This window comes from Chiloscyllium plagiosum, chromosome 11 (genome assembly GCF_004010195.1).
Source record: "Chiloscyllium plagiosum isolate BGI_BamShark_2017 chromosome 11, ASM401019v2, whole genome shotgun sequence".
In the NCBI taxonomy this organism is placed as follows: Eukaryota; Metazoa; Chordata; class Chondrichthyes; order Orectolobiformes; family Hemiscylliidae; genus Chiloscyllium; species Chiloscyllium plagiosum.
In genome coordinates, this window is record NC_057720.1 from 1249188 (window position 1) to 1262596 (window position 13409).

Below are 13409 nucleotides of genomic sequence, written 5' to 3' on the forward strand. Positions count from 1 at the left end.
AGGAGCAGCTCTTACAGCCAGAAATTTTTCCCATCCTCCATCTCGATCTTCCTGAAAAAGGTCCAGGTACCTGGTTAGGATTTCACTCAGGTGGGCATTTTTTAATCAAAAAGTGTTGACCCCATCTCAGTGAATCTTTCACAACCAATCTAGTCCGCATCAGGCTTGAGGTTGAAACTTTATTGCTGGAACAGCACAGCAGGTCAGGCAGCATCCAGGGAACAGGAGATTCGACGTTTCGGGCACAGGCCCTTCTTCAGGAATCATTCCTGAAGAAGGGCCTGTGCCCGAAACGTCGAATCTCCTGTTCCCTGGATGCTGCCTGACCTGCTGTGCTGTTCCAGCAATAAAGTTTCAACTTTGATCTCCAGCATCTGCAGACCTCACTTTCTCCCATCAGGCTTGAGCCCAACTCGTTTACTGCAATCACTGGGAACTGAACCAATTGCTTCTCATATGAGAACAGAACTGAAGTTGTTCCCTTCATCTGTAAAGGTTCCCTGGTCTAGGTTCTGTCTTGTGACTTCTTGAAGAAATTAACAGTTGGAATCAGAGCAAATTTTGTCAAAGACTGGTTCTCCAATCACTGATACAGCTGTACCAGTATCGACCTCCATTAGAACCAGGTGACCATTTAATCAGATGTTTATTTTGATTGGTTCTGGTTTAACTGAACAATTTAACTGAAGAAAGATTCCACCCGAAACATCGAATTCTCCTCCTGATGCTGCCTGCCTTGCTGTGTTCCCCCAGCCTCCTGCCTGTCTCCTTTGGATTCCAGCGTCTGCAGTTTTTTTTCGCTAAACGATGTAACTGTTCCAAACCAGGTGGGGGTGGGTTTCCAGGGCGTGCACTCCCCTGGATACCGGCCTGTGAGTTCTTTTACTCAGTTCAGGCCTAGTGAGACTCTTTTGTTGTCCTGAGTCCACAGATCGGCAGCAACTACAGTAGCTTGCTGGCCTGGATCCTGAAGAAGCTTTTAACCGTTTGGCCGAAGTTTGGCCTGGTTTTGGGGTTTTGCTGTGGGCTGACCGAGAGTCCCTCTGTTCAGGATTTGTCCTGAGTGAGGCTGTGCGGTTGCCTTCCCTCAAGTGGTGTTCCTCAAGCTGTGGGACTGGTGAAGGTGTCCACGTCCATCGGAGTACCCTGTAACTCATGCTCCACTTGCTGCATTGTCCAATGATAAAGCCAGTTGTACTGCCTGCTTGAAGTTCAGTTGGGTTTCTGCCAGGAGGCGCATTTGCACCGTTACCTCATTAATCCCCCATACCAGTTTCTCAGAATCTCATTAAGGGTGAAACCAAAGTCACATGTTTCTATCAGTCATCCTAACCGCGTCAAAAATCCCAGAACGGATTCCCCTGGTTCTCGAATTGCTGAATAAACCCGTTAGCATCTCAGAATTGGAGGAGGCTTGGGTTGTAATATTCCCTAACTAAATCTGTCAATTCTTGAAACGATTTAGTATCTGGTGCCTCAGGGAGAGTCAGGCTCCTAATAACCGAGAAAGCTGCAGCTCCGAACACTGACAGCAGAATTACACCTTGTTTTTCATCTGCTCTGGTGTCATTTGCCCAGAAAAGATATTGCATTCTTTCCACAGACTGGGCCCAGTGTTTGAACCAGTCCAGTTTCCAAAATAACAGCTTGATGACAGAAATGCCTATCCCAACTCCAAGACTGTTGTGAGTGAATTTCTTCAGGAGTGTGTTTTTTTCTCATTGCCACTGAAATAACTCCACTGAGAATGGGGTCCTGTCACCACGTCCCCCTTTATTTACACGTGGAGGGTCCTTGACACTGACCCAGCTCTCAGAGTGAACAGAACCTCAGACACTCCTGTCTATCTCTGTCAGCCAGGACTCCCCGATTGGACCAGGTTAACAACCCCAATTGGTGAGCTCATACTCTGTGAGCTCCACCTGGCTGACCTCATTACAATCACTACACACATTGAAAGTATCAAATCCATCAAATACATTTTTGGCCCTCTATCAGATTATCTCTTGCCTTTTCCTTTATCGAGAAAGGACGTTTGGCCTGTTCAGTCTCTCTTGATAGTAATGACTGATGACTGGCATCATCCTTATCTGTCTTCTCCAGTATCTCAATAGCCTTTATGGTAAGTGTACTCAGTAACTCCAAGTGTAGTCCAACCCAGGTCTGAGACAAGTTTAAGTAACAATTATACAATTGTGCGTCTGTTGTCAGGACAACGTCAATGGAGATGGGAGAAGGATTATCGTAAAAACTAAGATTTGTGGAAGAATTACTGTATGTTTTTGTGAGCAAATTACTGGACACTCTTTGTAGGTACTGTGTATACAGCTGCTGCTTTAGGCAGCACAAGAAGAAGGTGCACATGATCTGGAGCCAACAGATGTGTGTACAAATGTCTTTCAGCCAGTAACAAGTAGCTGATTGATCTGTGGATTAGTGACCAGTCATCAATGCCAAAGACCCACTGCCTGCCAACAGCTGTGTGATTGGTTCTCAGGGAACTAAACATCTTGGTGCTGGGAACAAGACGAAGAGAAGACCTTCAGACCTCCACTGGCTCAACAGCTCTCTGTTCTCTGCAGTAAAAGCTACTTTAAACCTGAAGAACAGCATTTTCTTTCCTTCAGCAGTTGCCATTAGTTGTGGCTTTTAATTAAAATGACAGAGACATTTTAGAATTGTGAACCAGTTGCTCTTATACAAACCACTGAAAGGATACAGAGAAAGGAGATTGAGAAACAATGCTTTGGATAGTGTCAATGCACCCAGTCTTTTTCCCAGGGTTAGGGATTCGAGGACTAGAGGGCATCAGTTTAAGGTTAGAGGGGCAAGAATAAAAGGGAACCTGAGGGGCAACTTTATTTACCCAGAGGGTGGTACGCATATGGGATGAGCTGCCAGCGGAAGTGGTTGAGGCGGGTACATTAACAACATTTAAAAGGCATTTGGACAAGTACATGGATAGGAAAGGATTGGACGGATATGGCCAAGTGCAGGGAAATGGGGTCAGAGTGGATGGAAAGTTTGGTCGGCATGGACCAGTTTGTACCCAAGGGCCTGTCTCCATGCTGTAGGACTTTCTGACACTCTCAACACAATCACCGTCACAGCAGATCCTGTAAATTGGAACTACTTTCCCTCCACCCATGACACCCACGCCATTTTCCCTATCTGATAGGATTTTTCCTATCATAAGGGGGGAGCATAGAAGGTGTTAGAATTAGAACCCGTAAAATTATAGCCAATGGTTCACTTGGGCATTATGTTATGGCTATACAAGATATTTGTAAGGCTATATTTGGAGTACTGCATGCAATTCTGGTTGCCCTGCTATAGGGAGGATGTTATTAAACTGGAAAGGATACCCAAAAGATTTAGAAGGGTATTACTGAGACTGGAAGGGTTGAATTAGAAGAGGAGGCTGGATAGGCTGGAACATTTTTTCCTGTACTGCAGGAGGCTGAAGGATAACCTTACAGAGGTTTATAAAATCATGAGGGGCATAGATAAGGTGAACAGCCAAGGTATTTTCCCTAGGGAAGGGGAGTCCAGAACTAGAGGACATAGGTTTAGGGTGAGAGGAGAAAGATTAGATTCCCTACAGTGTGGAAACTGGTCATTCATCCCAATGAGTCCACACCGACCCTCTGAAGAGTAACCCCACCTAGACCCGTTTTCCTCTGACTAATGCACTTAGCACTATGGGCAATTTAGCATGACCAATCCACCTAACCTGCACATCTTTGGATTGTGGGAGGAAACCGGAGCACCCAGAGGAAACCCACACAGACAGTCACCCAAGGCTGGAATTGAACCTGGGACCCTGGTGCTGTGAGGCACCAGTGCTAACCACTGAGTCACCATGTGAAAGATATAAAAGCCATCTGAGGGGCAATTTTCTCACACAGCGGATGGTGTATGTGTATGGAATGAGCTGATGAGGAAGTGGTGGAGGCTGGTACAATTACAACATTTCAAAACTATTTGGACAGGTACATGAATATGAAAGGTTTAGAGGGCTATGAGTCAAACCCAGGCAAATGGGACTAGTTGAGTTTAGGAAATCTGGTCAGCATGGACAGATTGGGCTGAAGGGTCTCTTTCCTTGCTTATGACTCTGAGCAGCTCAAGTCTAGTTACTTGAAATGAATAGTAATCCTTGTTAAATATATGGCCCAGGCTTTCTATGCTTTCTGGGACTGAAAATAGGGTAAATTTGGAAATTCTGCTTACTTTATAACATCTTTAACTTTACTGATTATTCTGGATACAGTTGGATTTGAGTTCCAGCTCTGTACCCCAGTGAGGTATGACCCAGTATAACCAGGTCAAACTTCCTTCAATTTTCTGACTTCATCTGGTAGAGGCTGCACACTGAACTGGTCAGTTCACTTGTTACCTGCTCATGACCATAATAAGTGGCGATATGTAAAGGTGTGAAGAAGACAGCATCCTGGACATTGACAAAGGCTCCATGTTGTAATAGGATGTCAACTGTCTGTGGAAAACAACCAGAGAGCGTTAGAAGGGGAGACCAGCAAAGAAACACAACTGTGCAATTAAACAGTGTGAGCAAATCTAGAATGCGTTATTATTTTTTGAATCATTCGTGGGATCTGTGAGTAAAGGCAGCAGTAAGCTGTCAGAGAAGGGAATCTGTCTTCATGACCTGGGCTGGTCTACATGTGACACCAGACCCACAGCAATGTGGTGGCTTTAAACTGCCCTCTGAACTGATACATTCTAACATATAGAGGTAAAAACAATGACTGCAGATGCTGGAAACCAGATTCTGGATTAGTGGTGCTGGAAGAGCACAGCAATTCAGGCAGCATCCAACGAGCAGTGAAATCGACGTTTCGGGCAAAAGCCCTTCAGCAGGAATGCCCGAAACGTCAATTTCGAAGCTCCTTGGATGCTGCTTGAACTGCTGTGCTCTTCCAGCACCACTGATCCAGAATCTAACATATGATATAGGGGCAGGAGGAGACCATTCGGCCCTCAAATCTGCTTCACTGTTCATGAGAAACTTTACTGACAGGCTGGTTGACTACAGTGTCCAATAAGAGTTGACCTGATTGTGGTTCCAATGCTACAGTCTGACTACTCCTGATAACCTCAATGGTCAAACACATTATACAGGTTGGAGCAATCAAACACAGGCAGCAAATGTCAGCCTGAGCAACAAAGTCTACATCCCACAGAAGAATTGAAAAAAATACTTTTCTGTGATTCTGCAAAAAAAGAGACAGCTGAATGTTCTGACAGACCATTTCAGAGTGCAGTTAAATCTCGACTGTATCTGCTATGGGTCTGGAGTCTCATGTAAGACAGACCTGTTATAGTTGGCAAATTTCCTTCCCTGAAGGGTATTCACAAACATCACAACCACCGGTCACTGCTGTTAACGATGATGTTTCTTTACATCACCAGGAGAGCAAGATTACTGGCTGGGAAATAAAAACAAAAAGTGCTGGAGAAACTCAGGCAGCATCTGTGCAAACAGAAAGACAGTTAATGTTGCACATCCAGTCACCCTTTGTCAGACTATAGTCTAGGAACTTGGCTGTTTACTCAAACACAAACAAACTGCGAACTAAAACATATAACTGCTCGCATTTACACAGCTTCATTAATGAACTAAAATTTTCTAATTCCTTTCAAGAATTTTGGATGAAGCAAAATTGAATACTCTGCTACATCATCTTTAGAAAGCACTTGCTAAGATCCCACACATTAGGCTGCTCAGTGAGATGAGCTCATGGTGTTGCAGGTAGCGTATTAGCATGGACCGAAAATTGGATATCTATTAGAAGATAGAGAGTTGGAATAAAGGACGGGCATATTCAAGATAGCAACCTGTAGGTAATGGAGTGCCACAGGGATCAGTGCTGGGGCCACAATGATTTCGAATGCATATTCCTAACTTGGAGAGGAAAGTGAATGGATTACAGCCAGGATTGTGGATAACACAACAACAGGGGGAAGGCAAGTAGTGAGGATGACACAAAGAGTCTGCGCAGGGATTAGAGAGGTTAAGCAAGTGGGTAAAAACCTGGCAGATAGAACACAGTGTGGGGAAATGTGAGGCTATGCACTTTGGCAGGATGAATAGGGATTTGAATATTATTTAAAAGGAGAAGGATTATGGAAAGCTACAGAACAGAGAGATTTGGGAGTCCTTGCTCATAAATTACAGAAAGCTAGTGTCCAAGGTCAGTGGATAAGAGAAAACACAAATGGAATGTTGGTCTTTAGTTCAAAATGTAGGGAGGCTTTGTTAAACTATGCAAGGCACAAGTCAGACCACAGCTGGACTACTGTAGCAGTTTTGAGCCCCTTTTCCAAGGCTAAATATACTGACATTGGAGGCAGTCCAGAGGAAGTGATGATAACAAGTGTGGAGGGACTGTCTTACGAGGAGAGGTTAAGTAGGGTTGCACTCATTGGAGTTTAGAAGAATGAGAGGTGACCTGACTGAAATCTGCAGGATTCTTAGTGGGCTCGACAGGGTCAATGTGGGCTCGACAGAGTCGAAGTGGGCTCGACAGGGTCAATGTGGGCTTGACAGGGTCAATGTGGGATTGACAGGATCGATGTGGGCTCGACAGGGTCAATGTGGGCTCGACAGGATCGATGTGGGCTCGACAGGGTCAATGTGGACTCGACAGAGTCGATGTGGGCTCGACAGGGTCAATGTGGGCTTGACAGGGTCAATGTGGGATTGACAGGATCGATGTGGGCTCGACAGGGTCGATGTGGGCTCGACAGGGTCGATGTGGGCTTGACAGGGTTAATGTGGGCTCGACTGGGTCGATGTGGGCTCGACAGGGTCAATGTGGGCTCAACAGGGTCGATGTGGGCTCGACAGGGTCAATGTGGGCTCGACAGGGTCGATGTGGGCTCGGCAGGGTCAATGTGGGCTTGACAGGGTCGATGTGGGCTTGACAGGGTCAATGTGGGCTCGACAGGGTCAATGTGGGCTCGACAGGATCGATGTGGGCTCGACAGGGTCAATGTGGGCTCTATAGGGTCGATGTGGGCTCGACAGGGTCAATGTGGGCTCGACAAGGTCAATGTGGGCTCGACAGTGTTGATGCAGGCTCAACAGGGTCGATGTGGGCTCGACAGGGTCAATGTGGGCTTGACAGGGTCGATGTGGGCTCAACAGGGTCGATGTGGGCTCGACAGAGTCAATGTGGGCTTGACAGGGTCGATGTGGGCTCAACAGGGTCGATGTGGGCTCGACAGGGTCAATGTGGGCTCGACAGGGTCAATGTGGGCTCAACAGGGTCGATGTGGGCTCGACAGGGTCAATGTGGGCTTGACAGGGTCGATGTGGGCTCGACAGGGTCAATCTGGGCTCGACAGAGTCGATGTGGGCTCGACAGGGTCAATGTGGGCTTGACAGGGTCAATTTGGGCTTGACAGGATCGATGTGGGCTCAACAGGTTCAATGTGGGCTCGACAGAGTCGATGTGGGCTCGACAGGGTCAATGTGGGCTCGACAGGGTCGATGTGGGCTCGGCAGGGTCAATGTGGGCTTGACAGGGTCAATGTGGAAAGGTTTGTTTTCTCTGTGGGAGGGTCCAGGACCAGAGGACATCTTCTCAGAATAAGGGTCACACATTTAAGTCGGAGATGAGGAAGAATGTTTTCTCTCCAAGAGGAGTGAAATTTGGAATTCTTTACAACAGAGGGACTGTCAAGGCTGTCTCATTAAATATATTTAAGACTGAGGCAGGCAGGTTTTTAGTCAGTAATGGAATACTAAGGCTTATGGGGAGATTGGAGGAAGGTGGAGTTGAGGATCATGGCAGAGGAGATTCTATGGGCTGAATGCCTAATTCTGCTCCTACATGTTATAGTCGCATAAAGAAATGTCAGGAATGGATGAGCAAAAGCTTATTTGAAGAGTGAGGTTTTGAGGAACATTCAAAACATAGGAAGAAATATTTATTGTCTCGGCTCAATCACTGATCATGATCAAGACAGAGATCAATAGGTCTCTGGATATTAAAGCTATCAAGACACCTGGGGTTATCACAGGAAAATAGCCTTGGTAGGTGATTATAACCATCAGGTAGAATGGTAGCACCAGCTCAAGGGCTAAATGGCCTATTCCTGCTCCTGTATTAATGGACATGAGAGAGAGAGAGTCAGAAAGTTTTAGTGAAGCCTAGCAGAGCTTCGTGCCCAGGCAAGTGAGGACATGCCACTAGTTTTATTACGTGAAGGGTGCTGTTTAAATCCGAGATGTTATTGATGATTTAGAAGTGTGACCTTACCTCATTGTTGGCTGCAATGGTTGCAATGTGAAGAGCAGTGAGTGCTCCATAGCCCACCTGCTGAATGTCTGCCCCTCCGTGCAGCAGTGCAGTGACCAGCTCAGTATTGTCCTGAAGAGCAGGAAACATTGTGTTCATCTTCATCACACTCACAACAAGCTGCAGCTCTGTACGCTGGCCTTACGGATTACTGTAGGTATCGTTCATGTGTAGGTAATCCCACCTCCTCTACGTTTCTTCTTTTTTTCTTTTTGTATCCTTTACTTACAGGTGGAGAGCCCTTAACACAGATCCAGCTCCCTCAAAGCCAGCTCTTAGAGTGAACAGAACATCTGACATTCCCACCTCCTCTACATCAGTACCAGCATTAACATTCATTATCCAAATTAAATGCTAAACTGATTGAGCTGATTACAATGAATAATGCATTTGGTTGGGTCAATTGAGTGACATTGGTGGAATAATCAACACAGGTATTCCTGATGAAGGGCTTTTGCCTGAAACGTCGATTTTCCTGCTCCTCGGATGCTGCCTGAACCGCTATGCTTTTCCAGCCCCACTCTATTCCGGAATAATCAACATACACAAGGGATAAAGATTCCAAATCCAAGCCAGGCCATTCAAGAGGACAAAAGGCAGCTTTCCCCTCATACACAGGCTTTGGAAAGCTGTAACTCTCTCTCCGTCAAAAGCGACACTGACCAGAAGGTTAATTACAAATATCAAAATGGAGATGGAAAGTACTATGGTCCAGACCAGACCCTCTCAAAATATTTTCAGTAGAAAGCCCAGACCTTAACTTTTCCTTAGCTTGAAGGTCGATGTGAATTGGATGTTCCAGGTGTGATGTGACTGGTCAAACTACTTCACATTAAGCAAAAGATGATTTATATAAACACTTCAGTTGAAATACAAACAAAAAAAAGAGAATATTGGAAAAATTAATCGAACAATATTGGGTTCAGTTTTGGTCACCTTGTTATAGGAAGGATGTTATTAAACTGGAAAGAGTGCAGCAGGAATTTACAACGCGCTGCCTGGACTCAATGGTCTGAGCTATAGGGAGAGGTTGGACAAGCCAGGACTTTTTTCTTTAGAGTGTAGGAGGCTGAGGAGAGGGTACCTTACAGAGGTGTATAAGATGATGAGAGGCATGGATAGGGTGGATGCACTCAGTCTTTTTCCCAGGGTTAGGGAATCGAGGACTAGAGGGGGTCAGTTTAAGGTTAGAGGGGAAAGAATAAAAGGGAACCTGAGGGGCAACTTTTTTACACAGAGGATGAGATGCATATGGAATGAGCTGCCAGCGGAAGTGGTTGAGGCGGATACATTCACAACATTTAAAACGCATTTGAACAAATACATGGATAGGAAAGGATTAGAAGGATATGGGCCAAATGCAGGGACATGGGGTTAGTGTGGATGGACATTTTGCTCAGCATGGACCAGTTCGGGCCAAAGGGCCTGTCTCTGTGCTGTAGGATTCTCTAACTCTCTTTCACTCTAATAGATGCAACACCTATTACTAATTAATGTTCCAATACAGTAATAAGACAACAATAGTAACTTGGCAACAAGACAAGTCCAGGCACAAAGTCCAGGAACATCAAGAGAAAATTCAGAGAAAGACGCAGTTAGAAATTATTCATCAAAACTTCCAACTCTTCTGGGGCGGGCAATAAACAAGGAAATAACTAATGTCTGCAAAAATGGTACGGCTATTATCATGGGGGATTTTAATCTGCATGTAAATTGGTTGAACCAGCTTGGTCAGGGTTGCCTTGAGGAGTGATCGTTGAGTATATCTGTGATAGATTTGTTGAACAGTATGTAATGGAACCAATGAAGGAGCAAGCTATCCTAGATCTGGTCCTGTGCTTAAAAATGTGTTGCTGGAAAAGCGCAGCAGATCAGGCAGCATCCAAGGAGCAGGAGAATCGACGTTTCGGGCATAAGCCCTTTTCAATAGATCTGGTCCTGTGTAATGAGACCGGAATAATTAATGACCTCATAGATGGGGATCTTCTTGGAAGCAGTGATCACAATATGTTTGAATTTAAAATACAGCTGGAGAGTTTGAAGATACAATCCAATACCAGGGTCCTATGCTTGAACAAAGGGACAGTAATAGAATGAAGGAGGATCTGGCTAAAGTAGACTGGGAACAGAGACTTGAAGTGCTCAGCTAAAGTATATTCCGGTGAGAAGGAAGGACGGTAAGAGGAGGGGTAATCTGCCACGGGTGTCTAAGGGAATAAGGCAGGCTATCAAAGTGAAAGAGAAGACATACAAAATGGCCCAAAACAGCAGGAATCTGGAAAATTGGGAAATATTTAAAGGTCAATAGAAAGCCACAAAAAGAGCTATTAAGAAAAGTAAGATAGAGTATGAGGAAAAAAAACTAACACAGAATATGAAGACAGATAGAAAATGTTTCTATAAAATGAAGAGTAAAGTAAATGTTGGTCATTTAGAAGATGAGAAGTTGCATTTAGTAATGGAATAAAATTAAATGACTGAGGCCTTGAACAGGTACTTAGCATCAGTCTTCACATTGGAGGATACTAATAACATGCCATTAAGTGATGAAGAGATGAAGTTAGGTGAGGACCTAGAAACAATTATTATTACAGAAGAACTAGTGTTGGGTAAGCTAAGGGTAGATAAGTCTCCTGGCCCTGATGGAATGCATCCCAGAGTACTAAAAACACTCCCAACATCCCCAACAGTATCCTTCTACTGGTTGAACTGGTCCTCACCTTTAACAATTTCTCCTTCAAATCCTCCCACTTCCTCTAGATGAAAGGGGTAGCCATGGGCACCCGTATGGACCCCAGCTATGCCTGTCTCTTTGTTGGCTACGTAGAACAGTCCATGTTCCGTAGTTACACCGGCACCACTCCCCACCCTTTCCTCGCTACATTGATGACTACATCGGCGCCATCTCGTGCTCCCGCGGAGAGGTTGAACACTTCATCAACTTCACCAACACATTCCACCCCAACCTTAAATTTACCTGGACCATCTCTGGCACCACCCTCCCCTTCCAGGACCTCTCCATCTCCATCAATGATGACCAACGTAATACTGACATTTTGTATAAACCCACCGACTCCCACAGCTACCTGGATTACACCTCTTCCCACCCTATCTCCTGCAAAAATGTTGCCCCGTATTCTCAATTCCTCCGCCTCCACTCCATTGCTCCCAGGAGGACCAGTTCCATGACAGAACACACCAGATGGCCTCCTTCTTTAAAGACTGCAATTTCTCCTTCCATGTGGTTGATGATGCCCTCAGGCGCATCTCATCCACATCCCGCACCTCCACGCTCAAACTCCACTCCTCCAACTGTAACAAGGACAGAACCCCCTGGTCCTCACCTTCCACCCACCAACCTCCACATAAATCACATCATCTGCCAACATTTCTGCCACCTCCAAACGGGCCCACCACCAGGGATATATTTCCCTCCCCACCCTTATCCAATTTCCGCAAAGACTGTTCCCTCCGTGACTACCTGGTCAGGTTCACGCTTCCCAACTACCCACCCTCCCATCCTGGCACCTTCCCCTGCCACCGCAGGAATTGCAAAACCTGCGCCCACAGGAAGCAAAGAGTGGCGATAACTGAGTGCTATTCTGGCTGGAAATCAGTGACTAATGGTGTGCCTCAGGGATTGGTGTTGGGACCGCAATTATTTACAATTTATATCGATGATTTGGAGTTGGGCACCATGTGTAGTGTGTCAAAGTTTGCTGATGACACTAAGATGAGTGGCGGAGCAACGTATGCAGAGGATGTGAAACCTTGCAGAGGAACATAGATGCATTGAGTGAGTGGGCAAAGGTCTGGCAGATGGAATACAACGTTAGTAAATGTGAAGTCATCCATTTTGGTCGGAGTTACAGTAAAAAGGATTATTACTTGAATGGTAAAAAGTTGCAGCATGCTGCTATGCAGAGGGATCTGGGTGTCCTTGTGCATGAATCATAGAAGGTTGGTCTGAAGGTACAACAGGTCATTAGGAAGGCAAATGGAATTTTGTCCTTCATTGCTAAAGGAATTGAGTTTAAAAGCAAAGAGGTAATGCTATAGCTGTACAAGGTGCTGGTGAGGCCACACTGGAGTACTGTGTGCAGATTTGATCTCCTTCCTTGAGCAAGGATGAACTGGCACTGGAGGGGGTGCAGAGGAGGTTCACTGGGTTGATTCTGGAGTTGAGGGGGTTGGTTTATGAGGAGAGACTGAGTAGACTGGGATTATATTAATTGGAATTCAGAAGAATGAGGGGGAATCTTATCAAAGCATATAAAATTATGAAGGGATTCGATAAAATAGATATGGGATGTTTCCACTGCTGGGTGAGACTAGGATAAGAGGGCACAGCCTCAAGATTAGAGGAAGCAGGCTTAGAACTGAACTGAGAAGGAACATCTTCACCCAGAGGGTTGTCAATCTATGGAATTCCTTGGCCGGGGAAGTAGTTGATGCTATTTCAGTGATCACTTTTAAAGCTGAGGTAGGGTTACAGTGAGTGGGCGGGTGAGTGGAGTTGACGCCATGATCTTATTGAATGGCGGAGCAGGCTCAAAGGGCTGGAGGTCCCTTCTCCTAGTTCTCCTGCTCCTAGTTCTGATGTTCTTATGAGGACCCTAAACAGCTTCTGCTGCTAGAGCTACAAAAAACTAGAAAGCATGGTTGAGAGAGCTGACCACACCCATTCAGGTTGTTAAAAAATCCCAGGCCTCATGAGTTCTGGTAAACTGTGCAGCACCTCTGCCTCTGCCTTTACAACCTCTCCTCAAAGAAAAGGACAAAATCACCTTTAAAAGTGACAACGTTGTCACAAAAGTTCATTATTTGTTTGGGGAATAAAGGTTACCAAATCAATTGAGATGATTTATGGAGATTAGTGATTCGGGATAGTCAACATGGTTTTGTGCGTGGGAAATCATATCTCACAAACTTGATTGAGTTTCACAAACTTGATTGAGTTTTTTGAGGAAGTAACAAAGAAGGTTGATGAGCGGAGAGTGGTAGATGTGATCTATATGGACTTCAGTAAGGCGTTCGACAAGGTTCCCCATGGGAGACTGATTAGCAAGGTTAGATCTCATG

The 13409-nt window shown here is 45.4% G+C and overlaps 1 protein-coding gene across 1 annotated transcript in view; it reads right to left on the bottom strand.

Moving 5' to 3' along the window:
* LOC122554093 (serine/threonine-protein kinase TNNI3K) overlaps positions 1-13409 on the bottom strand; it is a 79314-nt gene that overhangs the window by 46440 nt on the left and 19465 nt on the right. Inside the window, exons 5-6 of the mRNA XM_043698548.1 lie at positions 8289-8399; positions 4400-4498 (exon numbers count right to left, since the gene is read on the bottom strand). Coding sequence (XP_043554483.1) covers positions 4400-4498; positions 8289-8399 — 210 coding nt within the window. The remainder of the gene's footprint in view (positions 1-4399; positions 4499-8288; positions 8400-13409) is intronic.